Genomic DNA, 23,031 nt, shown 5'->3' on the forward strand with positions numbered 1-23,031 from the left:
AATATATTAAAATCCTTTTATTGATGCATTTTATGTTTTGATGTTTACTGATATATAATTCAAAATAAACAGCTGCGATAAATAAATAAAAACCCTAAAGTTTTGGCTGCTAGGTGTAATTTCTTGGTGTAATTAAAATTCTGCACTTACTCTGTCTTCCACTGTTTGAAAAAGAAATTGTGCTGTCAGTCGATTAGTATTTATTATTATTTTTTTTTATTTTTTTTTAACCGCGATTAATCCAATCATATTTTTTGCAGATTTTAAAAGTGCTGAAATGTTACTCAAAATACATGTACTTTTTTTCCTGTCAAAATGCATTTGTTTTCTTTTTAGGAAAGAAAACAAAACAATATAAAACAATATAATGCTTTATTAACAAATTCCAAACAAAGCCTTACAATGTAAAAGATAGAAATGCACTAAAATAGCACCAATTCAAGTAATATTAAATGTTTCCCAAAGTCTAAGTGAGAGTTCGACTAACTGAAGTAACTACTCTCCCCATAGGTTGTATATTCATTGCAATGGGCATTAAATCTATTAAACTCATCCCCCACAATATTAATCAGCCAGCAGAATGTGGTTATCCTCTTAGTTACAGCAATCGTGAAGCCACGTTCATGATTCACGTCAAGGTGTCAGCAGCACATAAAAAGCGCTTTCAGACAAAAACATCGAAGTCCGAGTTTTGGTGAAAGTTGAGACTTGACGTGCTTTTGTAGTAATTAAAATGCATAGGCTGAAAAATACTCTATTTCTATCACAAGTCTCATTTGGGCTTGTTTAAACAGGAAATAATATTAAGGGCTCCTTTCCCCATCACTATCACTGACAAGGTATCATTAATTTATGTGTTTGTGGTGTGTGTCAGAATGATTTCGGTAGCAAAGGAGCATAGGTTCCGCCCTTCCATCCAGTGTTTATTCTGGTTTATGCAGTATTACCGGTAAATGCATTAATCACAATTGAGAAAATGTTAAACTTTAATTAAAATCGCATACGTTAAAAATGTGTACAGCTCCACATTATTTTTTTTTTACAAAAAACAGACCCAAATAGTCCCACCACCGAACTCATGTCACTGGTTGAGCCAGAAGTTCAAAAAAAGGGAGCATGGCTTAATTCTATACATTAAAGGAGCGTTTACAACGACAGCAGCAATCAGCGAAAAAGCAACCAGAAGACATTAGTTTGAAATAAAAGTTGGCCATTTGAGGCAGCATGAGCTACAGGGACTGTTGGCGATGCAACAAAATTGAGCCGAATTCAATTTAATTCAAATGAGCGTTTACACAATCCATCAACTACAAACCAGATTAAAGACCACTTACAAGATCCGCCAACAGTACACAGTTGGATACTGTAGTCAAGTAGGAACAGATTGAGGCAAACAACAATACAGCAACTGGGCGACCATTAGTGATTTAATCGCTGTCGGTGTGAACACACTTAAAGCCGGTATAAGACATAGATATTTAACAGTAAAAATATATCACACATCAGTTAAGTGTTGGTCAGCCCATCTACTGAAAAAGAGTGCATCACTCAGTATGTTGACACCTCAAAGTCTAATTTCAATCGGACTTCAGCACTACTACGTCTTTTTAAAATGTAATATAACTTATATTCAGTCTGACTAAAATGACACCAGTCTGATTTTTGTGAAGTCCGACTAAAAGACCTACTGTAGATAATGCGATTGTAGCTCGGCTTCGTCAAGCATGTATACATATCAATCAGACCACAATTGCTTTGATGTCGTGCGCAAGTTTTGAAAGACAGCGATGATGCGCATCCTGTATTACCGGCATTTTCTCTGATGTCTGATGTCCTTCCTTCAAATATTCGATTAAGCAAATGTCATGTATACTTGAGACAGATGAAGACTGTAGCTCAACTATCCAAATAAGCACTGTGGCTTGATGATAACGGTGCATGTAAAGGTACAGAATGAACCGTCCATACATTAAATCCATCAAAACAATGCATAATGCCAAATATATATGAATTGGACCCAAGAAATTATCAATTTGTTATCTAAATTAACCATTTTGCAGCATTGTAAAACCATCTACCACCAAAAAAACATGTTCACATCAATTATCCAAAGTCCGCTAGGCAAGTGCAGTAGAGGTTCTTTATCATAAGCCAGTATTGATCCTGTAAATCTCAACGGAATTATGCTCCGTAAAAACCACTCAACCACTGCAGAGCTCCCAGTGCTGATACTCCATACACTCACACTGCAAATAGCATCCATAAAATGAGTAGAGTTAAATGAAAAACAACCTCTGAACTTAAATATAAAACTTTCATATTTTCTTGTATTTTTGCCACTCATTTTGCTATAATAAACCATAGGTTTTACAGATGTTAACGTTTGAAGCATGGATAATTCAAAAGAAGGTGCAGGACTGGAAAGCAACCCAAATTCTACTCATTCTATAATATAAGATATAGAGACGTCCATGCAGAGACGTCCATGCAGTTCCTCTCTTGTCTACAGGCTATCGTGCAGAATAGCATCTTAAAACAGGCTGTCTCATGCACACAGGTGTGCAATCACACCAGAGATACACAATCAGCACAAAAACTTACCGGAGGACTTGGAGGTCGGCTCATGAACAAGACTTATGGATGGCAATCTGCTCTTATAAACGTGACGGCAGCCACGATGCAGCGATCCACCCATACTGGGAGTGTCTTACTTGCCAACATCTAAACCAATTAGTGAAGTAGAGAGCATCGCCCTCTTCCACCCCACAGCTCTGTCCATCACCCCTCCTTACTCAACTCCATGAAGGAGATCCATTTATGTCATTCAAGGGGGGAGCAATTTGTTTTAGCTAACCGCAGCAAATATTATCTGGTCTAAATTATTTACAAAAGCTTTTGCACTAAAAGCTTTTGATTGTTGTTCCACATGAGTTAATACATAAAAAGCATTTTAGTGGACTAATGAGGACTGTGCGAGCATGCCCTATAACCATATCAGTTTCTAAATTCAAACTAAGCATTGTAAAACTGCGGTGACAAAAAGGAGTTTCAGTCAGTATAGTCTTCTCAGTCTTCTATTGAACTCGTATCAGCCATATCACAAGTTTCACTTGTGTAGTACAACACAAAAATAAATGGTAGATAAATCACTTGAAAAAGCCAAATTAAAATATACCGGTAACTGGTGGTGATTGAGGTGGTAAAAGTGCTTTGAGTGTAGTGTCAGAAAAGCCCTATAAATGTAAAATTCATTCATTCAAAATATTTAAATAAGAATGTTCATCAAAGAAAGTAAAATTTTAGTTTTAAATGTTTAATTATATAACATAATATCAAGGTTATGACTCCAGCTCTGAATATCTCTCAGTCATGATCACACACAGGCGATGTCCAGGGAAGCTCTAATCATGAGATTCATCCAGCAGATAAGCAGTGCTGAAACACAACTCATGTGAAGTGTTCTTCCGCAAATTTTAACGGTCAACCACAGATGCCGCTAGAGTGCACAAAGTTACGTAGCTTTAAGTAATTGTTTTGTGTGAATTGCATTTTTATGTATTTTTTAACAACTTATTAGATCCATAAAAAAGGTATTTTTTACAACACTTACCCCAAAATAATTTTCAAATAAATAAATATAAAAGGGTTTCAAGTAACAAAATCCCTACAATAAAACACACAGTGCAGCCACCCAGAACATCAAACATTTGAGTCGCTGTGCATTTGCCTCCAAAAAGTCATGTCCAACAAACCAAAATTATGTAGTTCTAACAAGTACTTTCTCAGCAATTTATTAGGAACACCTATACATCTATTTATTCATGTGATTATCAAATCAGTCAATCGTGTGGCAGCAGTGCAGTGCATAAAATCATGCAGATATGGTTCAGGAGCTTCAGTTAATGCTCACATTAACTATCAGAATGGGGAAAAAAATGTGATCTAGTGATTTGTGCTAAATACAAACAAAAACATCCAGTGAGCAGCAGCTCTGTGGACGGAAATGCCATGTTGATGAAAGAGGTCAGCAGAGAATGGCCAGGCTGGTTTGAGCTGACAGAAAGGCTAAGATAAATCAGATAACCACTCTGTACAATCGAAGTGAGCAGAATAGCATCTCAGAATGCACAACATGCCGAACCTTGGGGCAGATGGGCAACAACAACAGCAGACCATGTTGTCTACAGTAATATTAAAGTCCTCAGTGAATGTATACAGTATTTTGATCCATCTTTAAAAAAATTATCAGATAAAAGTAAAAAACAACAACAAAAAAAGTAAATGTAATCTGTTTTCTATCCCTTTTATGTAAGAAAACCTACAGACACTTCAGACCTGCAATTACATGATCCTTGCACATCAATTTTTGATGGCCACATTGAAAGTAAAGACATTAAAAATAAAATAAAATTAAAAAAAACACACAACACATTTAACATTTTGGCTAATGTTAAAATATTCATCCAGAAAAGAAATATGATAAATGAATCACTGGCCTTGACTGGAATTTCCTGGTTTCTAGTCATGAGCAAGAACATGCATCAACACTTTGAATGACCGGACCACAATATATGTCATGCTATGATACTCCAAACAAACCATTTACTATAGAAATACAGTAGTAGAACTGTGCTGTTCCAGCAAATTATTTCAATACATAAAGAGACACAAAGATTGTAGGGAAAGTTTTCAGTTTGATCTTTGCATGGCACATTACAGCACAAATTGTATTAAGAATCTGTCACAAAGCTACTGTATATAGACTTCACAAAAGTGAGTGTCATTTCTTAAACCAGAAACATACTCATGCATGTTCATGAACGCAGGCGCATCCAGCAGCGCACGCTCGGTATTGTGCATCCTTGCATTTCAAAATGTTTCAATTCATAACAAGATGCAAGTACATGTTGCCTTCTCATCATTGCCACAAGGTGTGTCTGACAGGGCGGAGGGCAGGCCGGGTCGTGATTCTTCACACCTGATCCCATATCAGGCTAATCAAGCCTCCGAGAGGGATAAAGGCCAACTGCAGACGGTGGTGTAACAGGGAGAGAGCGTTTACGGGCAGCTGTCAATCATATGTGTGTGTGTGTGTACTTTGGTTTCAGTTCTTCATTAAAATATTATTTATATAGTCAAGCCGGTTCTCGCCGCCTTCTTTCCATTAATACCTTTACAGTGTGCTATAGTGAACATTAGCATGAACTGTCCGCTTCTACAGTGAGTTTTGTCGTTCAAACCAACAATGGTGGAGCAACAGTTCGAGAGAATATTGATGAGCAATTAAGGAAAAGTCAATATATTTATAGCAACTTACCTGATAACACATCCATTTTAATGGCACAGAATAATTAATTGAACTCCATCACCCCATTGAGTATGCCCCAATTTGTATACACATACTTTTGTGAAGTATGCTTTTTAAAAACATGTTTAATATATGTCAGAGAAATGGTGGAAAATGGTCAAATAAAAAACTTAGCATTTGCTAAAAAAAAATAAAAATACTACCATTATAAGTGGAGAAAAATAATGATAGAACCCCCTTTTTTTACATTGGAAAATCTTGTTCCAAATAAAAGCAAGCAACCCCCACACACTAAATAAAGACTGGGGCCAAAACATACTCTACACGAGTACGTGAACGTAGATGCATCTTGGAAAGCAAGCTGGATTTCAGGCGTTGTTGCATTCTGAAATGTGTCAGAAAATAATTCATAACTTAACGCAACTATGCATTGCATTCTCAACATTGACACAAGAGGCGCTATAGCTAGATTGGTGTGAACTGTCCACTCTTATGGTGCATTTTCTCTTTCAGCTCAACTACTGTTATGGTAGAGCAAAAGTTTGAAGAGAATATAAGGTTAAGTAAATATATTTATAACAACTTATCTGAATATATTCAATTTAATGGCAAAGATGTTTAAGGTAACTCTATCGCCCCTTTGATTACTGAGATTTGTTTCCACCATGGTAACGCAAAAACGTGCTTAAGTATGTTCAACCGGACCATGTGGTAGCCAAGCACTCGCATCTGCTTTCACGTACTTGCGTAGAGTATGTTTCAGACTTAAAAAGAGGTAATCTTCCTTTCCCATCATTCTCTCTGTCTGTTAGGGTGAAACGTGCCGATCAATTCCTGCCAAGCTGATCGTGGTTATGCGACTTTAAAAAAACATTGAGCTTAAAAGGACAGAAATGTGCAAGGCTGTGAAATCAAAATTCAATAGAGTGCTCATTATCTTCGAAGCTACAGTCAGGGGTTTTAAGAGCCCATCAGTGCAACTCAAATTTTTCAACCCAGAAGAATATGATCCCTCAATAAAACGGGTAGAAAAGTGCACTGCAAATGAGGGTAACAGACTGAAAGGATCCGCTCAATCAGAACACTAAAAGCAGATCCTGCTCGATGTACAGATACTTTCAGGTGATTGCATCTCTTTGGCTTATGGCACCAGGAGGAAGGAGGCTTTTGATGCAAATTAAAAAATCCATTCCATTCTTGTTCAAAATGGGACAGCTAGTGTTCCTTTGTCAACAAGACTTCATATTGGTTTATGCATACACACTGTATATCATTTGAAGCATTTTGCAACAGTTGCAATTGCAAAAGCAAATATATCCCAGCACTCAAACCGATTCAGAGATAGACTTAAATACACAATTATTAGACACAACGCAAATTAAAGGAATGTTACAGGTTAACACAATTTAGGCTTATCCGACATTATTATTGTCAACCACAAAAATGGACTTGTTCATCCAACAACAACAAGAAATTGCAGTTACAGTGAGGCACTTACAATGGAAGTGAATGGAGATGTTTCAAAAGTACAGACAGAAGACATAGGCCTACACATTTTATGTGCTAACATTATTTAGTGTGATAAAATTGCTTACTAACTTTATTGTGAAGATTTATCTGCTGTTCTAGTTATAACACTAATCATCCTGTAAGCGATTTTATCACACTAAAGTCATGTTAAAATCATGTGACTAAAATCACGTCTTGTGGCTATACTTTTGAAACTGTTTGTATTTTAACATATGGATTAGCCTCAATCACCTCCATTTGAAGTGTCTTACTGTAAACACGATTTTGGCTTTTATGTAAATAAACTATATATATATATATATATTTATTTTTTATTTTTTTGTGGTAATCAATATTATACCACAAATGCTGTCGATTGAGCTAATGCACATTTGAAGAAAAATAGAAAAAGTATCTTAGCTCATTAGGTCCTTAAAATGCAAGCGGGTGGTGATACAACCTTTGAAGCTCCAAAAAGAACAGACAGTCAACATAAATTTCATCTGTAGGACTCCGTTGGTTAAATTAATGTCTTCTAAAACCAAACGATTGCTTTTGGTGCAAAAAACATAAATATTTAAGTACTTTTTAACTATAAATAATAATTTCTGGTCAGCAACAGTATGTGCATTCACAAGAGAGCGTGTATCACATGGTCTCTCGTGTAATGTATTTGCGTTGGCATGTTCGGATGTAATATCATGTTTTTTTTCTCTTGGTTGAGACATCCAGGATGAGCACGGAGGCGTCCAGGTTCCGATGAGAATCCAGGGCATGCTGAGTGACTCCAGTAAGGCTTCCTAAGCAACCAGTTGGCCCAGTTGCTAGGGTGGGTACAGTCGTGTTGGGTTAACCTCCTCGTGGTCACTAATGTGGTTAGCTCTCAGTGGGGCACGTGGTGAGCATGGATGCCGCGGAGAATAGCGTGAAGCCTCCACATTCGCATGCCACGTGATGAGATGCGCGGATTGACGGTTTTAGACAAGGAGGCAACTGAAATTCATCCACACGGAGTGAGGTGAGTCACTACGCCACCACGAGGACTTGGAGTGCATTGAGAATTGGGCATTCCAAAATTGGGAAGAAAAAAAATAAAGGATTCTATCATGTGGAGTCCGAAGTCGCAATTTATGTAGAAACGTGATTTTGGATGGATTTTTATGTTATTTTTATTTTCAGCTTTCAAAACATGTAAATGTTATCACAAAATTGTAACAAAACATTTTGTTTTGAAGCTTTCTAATGTGGTGACCAATCATGCTATGCAATTCAAATGCAAATGCTCGCTCTCCGTGATCTTTAGTCCATAGAAATTAAAAACATTATTGTGAGGTGCTTAGTACTAAAACAATGTTTGAATTTGTTGTATTAGACAAGACAACTTCATGAGCAGGCTAGGATAGTCAGACAATGTCATTTTATTCTTAAGAAAACAAATAAAGACACTTTAATTAAAATATCTGAGAGCTACTTAGGATAAATTATAAGTTTGTAAGAATATTCCTTAGATCTTTCTCATTTTTATTTTCTCAAGAACATTTGTGAATTCAGCCTGAGAACTCCCACACCTTACCTGCAACAATGTTTTAACTCTACATGAAGTGAAATCAGGGCTTAAAGTGAAAAAAATTGCTGAGCCTGAACTTTTTTTGGGGGGGTTGTTTTGCAGAGACGGACTTATCTTCAAATGGAACCATTTATTTTTAAGTATTACGGCTGTATCTTAATGGCATCTTTTTATTAATGAAGGCCAGTATCACTGATATTTTATTTAGTATACTAAATTTTAGGGTTACAAAATAGTCCGTAATGCATAAATTATAAATTAAATTCGATTAATCCTTATTAAAGCTACAAGCGTTCTTTAGTCAAAGAGTAGTTAGTAGTTTTCTCTGTTCCCTTTGTTCTTTGGTTAACTTTACTGACAGACAGAATTAGTGGCTACTGTCACTTTAAGATCTACAGCTGGTGACAGGATCTCACGCGTCTCATTCTCTCACTACTCTTTACTTCCATTTAAGATTTTATTTAACTCATTTAAAGTTAATAATGATTGATTCTTGTGAGGATACTCGACAAAACGGACATTTTGGCATAAATGTGTGTGTTATTGTTCGTTCAAGCGTGAAAGAGAATTCGATACTGGTTCGCGACTTTTTGTGCCTCGTGTGTGTGTGTGTGTGTGTGTGTGTGTGTGTGAGGAGGACATTTACTGAAGTGCGTTCTCTTTTGTCTTGTCGCACATTAATGGTTTAAAGCATTTGGTGGACAAACTAATAACTAATAAGAGCTAAAGAATGACAAAGAACGGATGCAGCGTTAATTGTGTTAAATATTTTAAAACATTAAAGCTGGACAAAAAAAAAGAAATCGCATACGTTAACGTTGACAGCACTAAAGGTGCGTACACACTGCAACGTTACTTGTCATACATTGCTGACAGAAAATAAAGCGGTTTAAAGTGGACTCGTTTTCATGGTAGGCCTACACATAATGTTTTTTTAGTAAGCTACACAGAATGTTCTACATTAAATATTTAAAGGTGGGGTATGTGATTTGCAAAACGGCCGGCAGATTTTGAAAATACACAACTCTAAGGTCCTACCTTCTCTCCTCCAACGCTGGCCCTGACTCCACCCATTCGAAAAACATGGACGCGCAATCATGCACGAGCGAAAACTCAGATGCGCAGTGTTCTAGCAGTGTTCTAGACTCACTAGTCAAACAGTGCATTCACTTGTCAGACAATTTTTCAGAGCAAATTGTTGACACAGCAGGAGGAGGGGTTCAGCATACCACTCTTGAAAGGTGTAGAGCTGATTTTCTCATAACTGTAAAAAAAAAGAACATCGCCAGCCCTGGCGTCTGTACAGCGGTCTTCTATTCAAAACAGGATTCATAGAAATGTGGAACAACCCCACTAGCACTATAAAAGCTCTATTCTCCATACATAAATACAATCGCTTCCTGTTACTGGGTCACGAGCTTTGAGTATGCGCACGAACGGGACACGCGCGCCAGGGTGGTGGGGGGAGGGGGGCATGGTACGACCGTTTGATTGACACATTTTCTGTCCAATGATTCTAGATGGTCTTGAAAATGATTGGCTGGAGTTTTTCGAGTCCTGCCCGTTCCACAGATGATTACATTGCTTAATTTTCATTTCAGTGCTTCTAATTTACAGCCAGTAAGTGGGTTAGGAATAGGATTTCAAGTTATTTTGAAAAAATGGTCAAAAAAGAAAATCACATACCCCACCTTTAACTAACAGTCTGAATTTACCTAGCAGCAGTGTATGTTAATGTTAGCTCAGTCAACGTAAGGCTAACATCAAAAGGTGTAGACAGAAAATATGATTATGCTGACCTGAGCTAATTTACGAAATCAACCAACTCACATCTCCTTTCTTTTCATCCATGATGACATTAAGTCACCTAATGTTGTTTCTGGAGTTCTGCGCTCCATGCTTTCACCGGCAGCACGGTAACGTGAGGTATGGATCTCAATCACACTGTTGCCAGGACCCGCCCTGCTCTGCTTCTGATAGGCTTGTAACGTTAGTTAGAGCTAGCGCTCCTCTCATATGATTGGTAGGTGAAATCAATTGACTCGAAAATATTAAACCGCATTCAAGTTCCCAGTTTCAAATGCAGCCAGCGGGTATGCGCGCTCATAATGGAAGCGGCGCGACTCGTTTTTTCCAAGCGCGTCCGCGCCGAAAGTGCGTCCGACTGTAATTTGCAGCCTGATTAATAAATTTTGCCTGCGCCGGAGGCCGGACCTGCCCTCAAGCTGGAAATCCGGCCCCCGGCCGGAATACTTTAAGCCCTGTGAAATTAAATCTAAGTGCATTGTGTTTAAGATTGACACACCACTGCACTACACTATATACAAAGAGCTGTCATAACACTACATTAGGCCCTGATTATATATAAGATAGTGTCACTTTACGATACTGTATGTATGGTGTCTATATTTACAAATCCTACTAATAAAATCACCTCATCATGTGGTATTCTCTCATTGTAATTCTTCAATACTCGTTGCATGTATAATTAATAAGCTATTTAACATTACAAGCTAACAACAATGTAATATAACTATAATTTCATTGTAGTTTCAGTAGAACAATGCAATCACACTGATATCCAAAGCAGCTAAACTAAGAATTACCCCATGACTTGAAAGTGCTTTCCAAAGCAGATGAAAACAAGTGCAGTATCAGATGGCCAAGGCTAATTAATCAGCAAACAAAGAGGTACCTGTAAAACTGCAGCTGCCGTTTTGGACTCCCATATCTCGCACTGAAGGCAGCAGGAGAGAGAAAGAGATAGACAGACAGAAAGAAAAGCTTAGTCTTACAGGTGAAAGGGGAAAGAACGGAGAAAGGGCGATAAACAAACACACACACACACACACACACACACACACACACACACACACACACACACACACAAATACATAGAAAAATGCTGTTTTTTTTAATAATAAATGAATGCAAAGCAGTAATGTGAAGATGAGCTCATAGAAATGATTATATCCCATCTATTTCACTTTGAAAACCAAATGAGTGAAAACAGAAAAATAAACTAATTTATGAAGAAAAAGACATGTGCAACACCACAGAATAAAAACACCATTATAATTTGCATAAATGCATATTGTATCCCCCCCATTTCCCCCCCAAAGTCTACATTTGAAACTGAGTCATTGTTTTCCCAAAGTGTGCAGTACTAGAGAGTGTTTACAAAAGTCTAATTTTTTCGTTGAGGTAAACTGTGTTCCAGAGTGGATAAGAGCTGGAAACATTGCAAAATCAATGCATTTTCAACCAAATGTATTAGACAAATCAGCTTAAAAATTGCACTAAATATATAGCTGAAATGTTTTAACTGGGTTTTAGATATTTGTACAACACCTGGAAACATCATTATTTTCAGCACAACCAGAATGGAGATATGTGCACATAGAAGCTCTGAAGTGAATGTTTCGACTGGAGCAGGAAAAAGACTTGCAGTGCCATCTGCTGTTCAAAGCTAGAACAGTTGGCAAAAGCTGAGGGAAATGTTTCGGTTGAACTTTCATGAAACAATTAGGAATTTTGCAGCAAGGCTAAACGTCAGTCAGGGTTCTGACCCAAGGTTGACTTTGTTGCCCCTTAAAACAGATAAAACAGGTGCATGATGCCTCTGATTATAATACATTTTCTTTCTGCTGCTTTTGAAGTTTATTTTAACTTAAGCAAGCAGATCATATGGCACAGGATTATCACACTGTTGTCTGTCATGTGCGCACATGTACGTACAAGCAGATGACTATGTGTACATCTGTGTGAGTGTACAGGAACACTTCTCAGAGCATCCTGCACAGACAGAGAACGGAATATGGAGGAGAATCCTAGTGATTCCAAACTTAACTGCATAAAACAAAACTAACAGCAGTATGTTTGCTTAAATATCACCTAACATTTCTTTCATCATCTGGTCCTACAGTCAAACATTCTAGATTCAGATCCTTCATAATGATAAACAAAACAACAACAAAGAAGATCGAGTAATAACGTCTGATGGTTTGAACGAAAATCACAAAAAGAATTTAACACCGGCAGCACCTTTACAAACTCAAGTTGTTTTTATTAAGGTGACTCAATAAGTGTCGGGAAACTTACCATCTGTAAACACACTTTTCTAACACTCCAGGCATTTGGTCAAGCTTTCCAGCTAGGAGATTAGGGCTAAATTGTACCTTTAATTAATAGTTCACCCATATAATAATAATAAACTTGAACAACAGCACTGCATTTCTACACAGACTGTCATGAGAAAAATACATCTGTGGCAAGTAAAACAAAATCCATAAGATGTTAGTAAGTGAAGAGAAAAATCTTGAGAAGCCAGACTCAGCTGGGGGAGCCCATCCTCCTCTAGCTTTATGATTTGCTGCTATGATTTTCTTTCTTATGCACAACTCAAAAGATGTTTTACTGAATATATTGTTCCATCTTTTCAATTTAAATGGCAGTGGATACTACTTTAAAGCTTTAAAAAAAAAAGCACCCAAAAGTATCATAAAAGTAGTCCATGCGACTCGTGTGTCATATTACAAGTCTTCTGAAGACATTGGATAGGTTTTAGTGAGAAACAAACCCAAATTAAACTAGTTTTTTTTTTTTCTGTAAAAATCTTTATTACAGATAATTAGGGTTGGAAACTGAGAACCGGTTCTTGTTCAGAACCAATTCCATATTTTAGAAAATACCGTAACTGTATGATTTTTATGACTTTCAGTTCCGGGAGCGGTTCTCACATTTGCAATTTTTCACTGATGCGGTCCAAAAACTGTACTAAAATACCCTGACAGTGTATTTCATTCTAAATAATTCTTCTTTAAAAGTACTGATAAAAACATTAATAGGAATCGGAATCATTGAGAGGAACTGGATTCGGAAACGGAATCGTTAAATTCCTTTATTTCCCATCTGTATAGTTAATTATAACAATTTTCATTTTTGGGTGAACCATTCCTTTAAAGACAAAATCCTGAAACAATATTTTATTGTGTATTTTTTCCCCCCACTGCTGCTCATTTGGTTTTGCTTGTATGCTAGGGATGTCTCGATATCAAATTTTGGAGACGAGTAACGATACTTCCTTTACAGCACTTACTGATAGACACCTGATTTTTTTATATATTTGTTTGTAATGTTGCAGTATTAAAATACAATACTGTGAGACTGATCCTTTGAGTATGTTTCAGTAACTGTTACTCAAAAGACAACATCAAAATCATTTTTAGGTGTCAAATGTGAGATATTAATGAAATATACAATTATTATTGAGTTATTATTATTATTGCTAAAGCGAGAATATTATATAACTATATATTAGTGAGATAATTCTATTGTATTTAAATACAACTCTATTGTATTTAAATAGAGCTTTTGTTTTGGCAGAAAACCAAATAAAGCCCTTGTAGTATGAATGTTTTTGACGACATGAAAAAGCAAGTCACTATATGACACAGTGTGATTATTAAACCGGCTGCGATTGAATTATACAAATATGTAATAGTCTGTATATGCTGTAGAGTGAATGCACGCTCTGCTCTCTGCCATATACTACACACAAGAGTGCGCATTATGATCATGATGGGGTGTTTTAAGTGTTTTAGCAGCCAGCTTCACACATTTACTTTGAGACGTGCAGCACAATCACATTGCATATTTCATTTAATCACTGCCATTGAGGATTAATAAATACACTAGGACATAACGTAATTGTAATGTGTGTGCTGAATGTTTACTCAATGACATTTGGTATCTGTTACATATCGAAGCATTTATTAGAAGTATGTGAACGCAGTATCGGAACTGTACGATACCGGCATCCGAATCAGGATATCCCTATTGTAAGCAATATGTACTAGACTTATTATTTTAACCTGTTTAAAGTTTTTGCAAACCATTTTTACTTATGCACTTGAGTTTGAGGGTTTTGCAGTTAAGATGGAGTCAATAAATAAAACAAAACTCGAAATGAACACTAATGACGATACAGTCACTCTCTGAGGTACACACATTCTTCTTGTGTGGTGTTTGACTGTGTGCATGTTTGTGTAGTGTGTGTGTGTGTGTGTGTGTGTGCAGACTGACCTGTAGACCATGCCTGGGGAGCCTGTCTGTCTGAGAGAGAGGCGGGCAGGTGAGTCTGTGGTTGATTCTGGATACATGGGAAATGGGAGAGTGGGGGTATGGCCAGGCTGCCAAGGGGTCTCTCTCTCTTTCTCTCTCTCTCTCTCTCTCTCTCGTCAACCGGCACGTCTGTCTCTCACCTTACAGGGCCTCTGAAACACACACAAACACAGTTCTGAGTCGATCAATTCACAGACAAATATTGCATTGCACTGCAGTGCTTCAAATCAGCTGTAAGAGTAAGCACACCACTAGAGGGCACTTCATTACAACGGTTGATAGTGACCACAACATCAGGGAAGAATCAAGGTAGCACACCAAACAGAGAGCAACATCAAGGCATTTATTCATAAAATAAATAAATAAATAGTGCCACGATGATAATGTACTGAACACACAGTATAGTGCGCCGTGGCTAATGGTAAGTTTGAAGGGCAGGCATCTGTTTAACACAGCAAGTGTTCTTCTAAGAGACGCTGCATTCCTCATGCATTATACAAAAGTATGTACTCTAATTCAGGGATTGACATCAGGAAAGACGAGAGAGGAACAGACACAGCACAATGTTTCAGAATAGACTTTTACACTTTTTAACTCAATACATACACTCAATTACATAACAAGTCAAAACCTGATTCTACAGAATTAGCTTGGATATCTGAATACATATGATAATAAATAGCATAAAAATGTAATTACCCACACAAAAAGTAGGTTAAATAGTGCACATTTAATTAGCTTGAACCATTTCTAGTCATACTTGTCAGTATTCAAAAAAATCAGTACATTTATCATTAACATTTCTCTAAAATCAACCATTCTGAATTTTTCCAATGTTTTTCTTGAGCTCGTCACAAGGCATTCTAGGATTTGCTTTTTCTGTAAAAGATGCTGCCTTAGTTTTTGCCCAAAAGGCTATCTTAAAGGGATAGTTCACCCAAAATTCTCTCATAATTTCCTCACCCTCATGCCATCCCAGATATGTATGACTTTCTTTCTTCTACAGTATACAAAGATATTTAGAAGAATATCTCAGCTCTGTTGCTCCTTACAATGCAAGGTGGTGGCCAGAACTCTGAAGTTCAAAAAAAGCACATAAAGGCAGCATATAAGCAATCCAGTGGTTTAATCCATGTCTTCAGAAGCAATATGATAGGTGTCGGTGAGAAACGGATCACTACTGAAGTGCTTTTTTACTATAAATCTCCACTTTAACTTCCACATTCTTCGTTTGTTTTTGGCGATTCTGATTGTTCGTGCATATAGCAACTACTGAGCAGGGAGGATAATTTAGAGTAAAAAAAGGACTTCGATGGTACTCCACTGGAGTCATATGGATTACTTTTATGCTGCCTTTATGTGCTTTTTTGAGCTTCAATGTTCTGGTCATCATTCACTGGCATTGTATGGACCTACAGAGCGGAGATATTCTTCTAAAAATCTTAATTTGTGTACTACAGAAGAAAGTCATTCATATATGGGCTGACATGAGGGTGAGTAAAAGATGAGAGAATTCTCATTTTTTAGTGAAATATCCCTTTAAAATGCAGACTAATCATGGGAAAATAATTAATCAAAACATAGTACAAGTAGATCTGCACACAAACATACATGCTGATTATTTCTCATAATATTGTAACTGCAATTATTAATTTCCATTAAAGTTATAGTCGAGGTTCAATGCAAGTTAAACTCAATCAACATCATTTGTGGCATAATATTCATTACCAAAACAAATCCAGGTTTGTTTCCTGGATTTCCATGAGGCACGTAAGGTTGTAAACACAAAAACTTCAACGACAGTAAAAGCGATGATTAGAATAGTTTTTTTTAACAAAAGGGAATTAATGTTAGTGCTTTTAGAAAATTATAATCTTCAAAATTCTGCTTTTAAACCCTCCAAAATTCACTTCCAGCCCATTTCACTTCCATTGTAAGTGCCTTATTTTAACCTTGATTTTAGTTTTTTAAAGAAAATGAGGGATGAATTGATTTTTTTCTTATATATATATATATATATATATATATATATATATATATATATATTAGGGCTGTCGATTTAATGCGTTAATAACGTGTGATTAATTTTACACAAAATAATACGTTAAAAAAAATTACGCAATTAAATCGCAATGCTTTCCTGAGAAATTCCTGAGAAATGCAAGCTTGTAGTACCACCTGTTTACTCCAGAGGGCAGTAAGTGAAATTTTAGCTGTATGAGCAACACACAGTTTATTACAGTGAACAAAACATTAACAACTCTTCAGCGGACACACAAACATGCGTTACGTTCTTGCGTTCAAAACACTTGAAGGAGCGCAAATGCGAACTAAGGGATCTAAATATGTGTTTAAAGATTGAGTATTAAACTATATTTAACTTGACACAGTGACCTAAACATTTTACTTTTATGACGCAACACACCCGAGACACTACACAAGCATGTCTGACGCAGGTCGTATGGTCTTTACCTCACAAATATTGAATTACCAAAGAGGTTAAGGAGGTGTCCTTTAAACTGTTACACCGTTTTTACCCAGTCAATCTTTATTTAAGAAACATGCTCCCTGAAATAGATCCACTTTGCTCCTTCTGTAATGCTGTAGATGAATCTGCCCATCACCTTTTTTGGGAATGTGTCCACGTTGAAGTATTTTGGAGAACATTTAGTTTGTTTGTACGTACCTCTATTTTAACTAGTTTTTCTTTGCTTTATAAAGAAGTTTTATTTGGTTAATATTTTAGTTAATATTTTCTGATTAATCTGTTTATTTTTCTTGCCAAGTTTTTAATACATAAGTGTACATTTATGTCTATAAAGCCCCTATTTGCACTTTTTGTAAAGACTATAAATATTATTTAAATACTCTTTGTACCTCCAACAACTCCAAAGCATTGAAAACCATTGCACTATGTAATGAATATAATGTCTTGGCATTATTGTAAAATATATCTGTAGTATTGTGTACCATGTATACCCCTGGCTTGTTTATAAAAAAATATAAAAAATGTCTGACGCAGCTGTACATTGACGGGTCCTTAAACAAGCCCTCATAATAAATCTCCAACTGATTTACAAATTCACTTGTGAAATGGATTGCTGTGAACTGTTGCCAATGATTGACTTATGATCAATAATATGGTAGTAAACAATATATTGTATTCTAAAGCCACTTTTTGAATGGTCTTATCAATGATTAACGAATGTAATGCATTTGAATTATCTGAATATTTTTTTAGTTATATATATATATATATATATATATATATATATATATATATATATATTAGGGTTGTGCCGATGGGCGATATCATCGTCCATCGTGATGACTGACCAACATCACGATGTCGAGCCACCATCGTGATGCCACGCCCCCTTTTGCGAGTCTTGCTAGTGTGACTCACTAATCCTAGTCTCTTCTATAGTTAACCTAAAAACTTTGCAGGGATTGCTCTGTAAATTAAATTGAGAATATAGCCAATGCATATATGCTATTTTAAATACTGTAGTATATGCCAGAGACGTGACGTGTTAGTCTGTGAAAATACCGTGTCAGGCAGGCTGCACAAATATTGATCTTGACATTGTTAGCTTCTTGTCTTTTTTTTTTACATGTCTTACACTGTACATTTAGATTAAAATATTTTATTTTAAGCCTTTATTAATTAATTATTAGTAGTTGTAGTGTCTCAGAAAATCTTGCTCATTGTCACATAGCTCTTGTATACACTGAAGCGGCATAAACCCAGACCAGCGAACGTCAAATCACTTTTGTCTGGTTAATACTTTTAAAGAAAAATTTCATTGGCCATAAATCCATAATGTCAAATCAAATGAAAGAAACAAGGTGAATATGAATAACACACATTTATTAAAACATAGAAGAACAACAAATGAAACGGGTACAACACTCAGACCGAAACTCGGCATTAACATTTCACTTATAATTAGCAGCACAATTAACTTCAGCACAGGCTACAAAATAAATGATGTTATTGAAATATTGTAAAGTGGTCATATGAACTACACAAATGAACGTTTAAAAAATAATATGCAAAATCGAATAGCTCCGCAACGGATGGCGAAAAATGCGTAAAGAAGTCTAATATCTTTCACCATAGACCATGTTTAAATTTCGATGTTTCTGGCCAGAAATACCAACATATTCACTTTATCTGGTTTTAATAAGCTGCGGATTGGAGTAACTACACTACCCACTGTGCTGAAGACCCGCTCTGATGGAGTACTGGTAGCACATATGCACAGATATTTCCGTGCTAATCTTGCCATGAACGGAAACCTTTTGTCGTTCGTTTTCCACCAAGTCAGCGGGTCCTCTTCCCCATCAATGGCCATTTCCTGCAGGTACATGGTCATTTCTGCCTCGACCTTTTGCTCATCAGTGAGTGTGGCTGTGGCTGCTCTCTTCGCAAGAAGGCTGCCCAAAGACGACTTTTTTTCTTAGGCTAATATATTAAAAAGCCCGGATGAGTAGGCTACTAATTAGTTGGGCTAGTAAAATAACGAAATTATAGTTTTTCAGTAGAAAAAAAATATCTATGTAAAGAGATATATTAAAATAAAAAGTGCTTAAAAGTGCACAAAGAAATATTTTTCCCCCTTACGTGCAACCTATTGGAAAGCGCGGATGAGTCAGTTGGGATAGTAAAATAATGAAATTATAGTTAAGTGGAAAATATATTTATGTAAAGAGATATATTAAAATAAAAAGTGCACAACTGTTCTTAAGTGAAAGCTAAAAAAAAAATGCTTCACGTGTCGTGCAACCTACTGATAAAGCGCCGAGTCATTAGTTGGGTTAGTAAAATAATGAAATTATAATTTGTCATATCATTTTTGAAAATTACATGAAATTATATAACAGGGGTACACCTCAATGGAATGGTAGAGTAACTTACACTTTTCACAATTAATTAAATGCACTAGACAATTGTTTTCTCAATAGTATTTTAGATTAATTGTGCACCCCTATGTAAATGGAAATACGCAAGTATGCAATCTACTTTTTGGAATAACCTTCATGTAGGTAGCACACCTATTACACCTTAAATTGCTATTCACAGCACTAATGTGTCTATAATTTCAATAGAGAAGGGTCCCTTTTCCAATGTGTCATTCTTATTAACAAAAGTTATTTCTCAAAATATACCTACTTTATTGAAATGTGAATAAACTATACTATTGGTTACAAAGAGCTTCATCACATTAACACCTACAAACAGTCAGTGGATACATGAAAGTATTACAGTCATAAAAACAAAAAAACAGCTTCCTCCGCAAAGGGTTATGCAGGTGGGAGGGTGAATTGCAGAGTTTCCAAACTGGAGGAGTTTATTGGTCCCCATGAGGTTCTAATGAACACCTTTGCATTTGCATTAACACATTCACACATATATACACCCACATTTACACCCTCATCCGAGCACTCGTTACTCTTATGTGAGTGCTGTTTAAGGACACAGTAAAGAACACATGAGCGTGTGCTGCTGTTCTGCTCATCAAGGTGACTTTCCCTCCCATCAATCTCCACATACAGCCAATTTGACACTGGGAATAAGGTTTTTCCATTTCCCAAAGACTCAGTTAATGCTGTGTGCCCCCAGCTTTCCATCATGCTAAGCAGATGGATGGGTCTCATGATAGAGGGGAACTATAGTGTAGTATAGAGGATGTAGGGTCACACTTCAGTGGAGTAACTGCAAGAAGGAACAATCTGAAGGAGCACAAGGTGACCGCAAATGTTTGCCCACATTATTCCAGGTTGTTAATTTGCTCAAATTGCAATTATGGTTCTTCAGATGGGCTTATAAATAGATGACATTCCAAATAATCAGTTCAAGGCTTTTATATTTACATACAAATGATATTGCTGAATCTTGACAATCCTAATTTTCAAAAGTTAGTGGGGAATTCCCAAACAATGAATTGCGGCCAGTAAAATGGTCCAGGGGCGGATCTAGATTTTTTTATGGGATGGCGTGCAGACTATGAAGGGTGGCAACACCAAGGCAAGTGCCCATGCATTCGGTCTCAAATGTTCACACCCCTTTCATAATTTATACAAATATAAGAGATAAAAGATTTGATGTAGTATTGCTCTTCAGAATCTACATAAGCAGATGTTTACATATAGTATGCAAATAGTACTGTTTTGTCTCTTGAGTATCAATAAATATTTGCACCTTGTATAATAGTTGTGTACAAGTCCCTCAATTGTCCTAAGTGTCAAAGGCTTGATCTCATATACAGTATGTACATACATACATACATACATACATACATACATACATACATACATACATACATACACACACACACACACACACACACACACACACACACACACACACACACACACACACACACACACACACACACACACACACACACACACACACACACACACACACACACACACACACACACGTTGTGTTTCCATGTTTTATGGGGACTTTCCATAGACATAATGGTTTTATACCGTACAAACTTTATATTCTATCCCCTAAACCTAACCCTACCCCTAAACCTAACCCTCACAGAAAACTTTCTGCATTTTTACATTTTCAAAAAACATAATTTAGTATGATTTATAAGCTGTTTTCCTCATGGGGACCGACAAAATGTCCCCACAAGGTCAAAAATTTCGGGTTTTACTATCCTTATGGGGACATTTGGTCCCCACAAAATGATAAATACACGCTCACACACACACACACACACACACACATATATATCCGTTGAGGAATGAAATGGCAATGGCCAATCAGAGATGCAAATGAGCAACACGACAAAAGCTTGCGACGAAATGTAATTTTCGAGTTTGTCTTGTTTCTCGATTTCTGTGTACAATTTAAAAAAAAATGTAATAACAGATTTGTTTTGTCATGATAATAAGTAGGCCAATGTGAATTTGATTTGCACAAAATAGCAATAAAATAATTTTGCTTTAACTGTTCTAAGTGTGTTTTGAAGGTGTAGCCAACATAAAGAATATGGCATGAATGGCATATTTCAGGAATCACCGTCACTGTTATCGCGTCTGCTCTAATGAGACCCATTTGCCACGCAGCTGGCAATGACCGTTTTTAATTTCCAACGTGCAACCACAGAGGCCAAAAATGATCTAACGATGATCTTACATGAACGAGATCACCATTGAATATTTAACGGGATGAATGGTCCCCTGTCTAGCCACCAAAGGGTTTACTGAATTCAATAACTTGGTTGATTTAAATCAGCTGTTTATAAGATTGAATAATATGCCATATTATTTACTGTACGTGGACAAATAATTTAAGCAGTAATTTAGCAATAATTACATTTATTCTATAGCATAGATATCCTTTTAAAATCATTTTTATATGCCTTACCTTAACAAATATTATTACAATATAAAATACAATACAATATAATGCTTAAAAGATGCTTAAAAGTAACTGGAGCAAAGCTAATATCCACCATTGAAATCTGCTACTTTGAAGAACCACATTGTTGCTTTGTTACATCACAGTAATTTAATAATTTAATCGACATTAATAATCACAATTACAATATCAAGGATAATAATTGACAATTATGATTTTTGCTATAATCGTGCAGCACCCCTAAAATATATATATTAGGGGTGCTGCACGATTATAGCAAAAATCATAATTGTCGATTATTATCACTAATCATATCAGCAGCACCTGGGAAAGTGTGAATGAGTACTAGTCAAGTGAAATCACTCTATCATTCTGATTGGATTATAAGAGCAGACTGATTGCTATAAAAGGAGGGAAGAAGTGCTTCCAATCATTGTGTTATTGTTAGCAATGGTTACCTCTAAAGAAAGATGTGCAGCTATCGTTGCTTTGCATCAAAATGGCCTCACATGCAAGGAAATTGCTGCAAAGAATATTGCACCTGAAAGAACCATTTACCAGATCATCAAGAACTTCAAGGAGAGAGTTTCAACTGCAGTGAAGAAGGCTTCAGGACATCCCAGAGTGCCAGGACAGTCTCCTCCTGAGGAGTCAGTTATGGAATCGTGTCACCACCAGTGCAGAGCTCAATATTGGCAGCAGGTTGGTGTGAGTGCATCTGCACGCACAGTGAGGCGAAGAATTTTGGACAATGGCCTGGTGTCAAGAAGGGCAGAAAGAAGCCACTTCTCTCCAAGAAAAACATCAAGGACAGAATGAAATTCTGCAGGAAGTACAAGGATTGGACAGCAGAGGGCTGGTTTAAAGTTATTTTCTCTGGTGAAGCCCCCTTCTGTCTGTTTGAGACATCTGGAAAATTGATAGTCTGGAGAAGTAAAGATGAACGCTACCATGAGTCCTGTGTCATGCCAACAGTGAAGCACCTGAGACCATCCATGTGTGGGGTTCCTTTTCATCCAAGGGAGTGGGTCCTCTCACAATTATGCCCAAAAACACTGCCATGAATAAAGATTGGTATCAAAATGTCCTGCAAGAGCAACTTCTTCCAATGATCCAGGAGCAATTCGGTGATGGTCT

At 36.6% G+C, this 23,031-nt stretch overlaps 1 protein-coding gene across 2 annotated transcripts in view; it reads right to left on the reverse strand.

The window, feature by feature from the left end:
* LOC127625737 (voltage-gated potassium channel subunit beta-2) overlaps nt 1–23,031 on the reverse strand; it is a 177,128-nt gene that overhangs the window by 91,963 nt on the left and 62,134 nt on the right. For both annotated transcript variants that reach the window (XM_052101103.1, XM_052101102.1), the window contains exons 2-3: nt 14,469–14,659; nt 11,080–11,121 (exon numbers count right to left, since the gene is read on the reverse strand). In XM_052101103.1, coding sequence (XP_051957063.1) covers nt 11,080–11,121; nt 14,469–14,545 — 119 coding nt within the window. In that variant the 5' untranslated portion in view covers nt 14,546–14,659. The remainder of the gene's footprint in view (nt 1–11,079; nt 11,122–14,468; nt 14,660–23,031) is intronic.

This window comes from Xyrauchen texanus, chromosome 32 (assembly GCF_025860055.1).
Source record: "Xyrauchen texanus isolate HMW12.3.18 chromosome 32, RBS_HiC_50CHRs, whole genome shotgun sequence".
Taxonomy (NCBI): Eukaryota; Metazoa; Chordata; class Actinopteri; order Cypriniformes; family Catostomidae; genus Xyrauchen; species Xyrauchen texanus.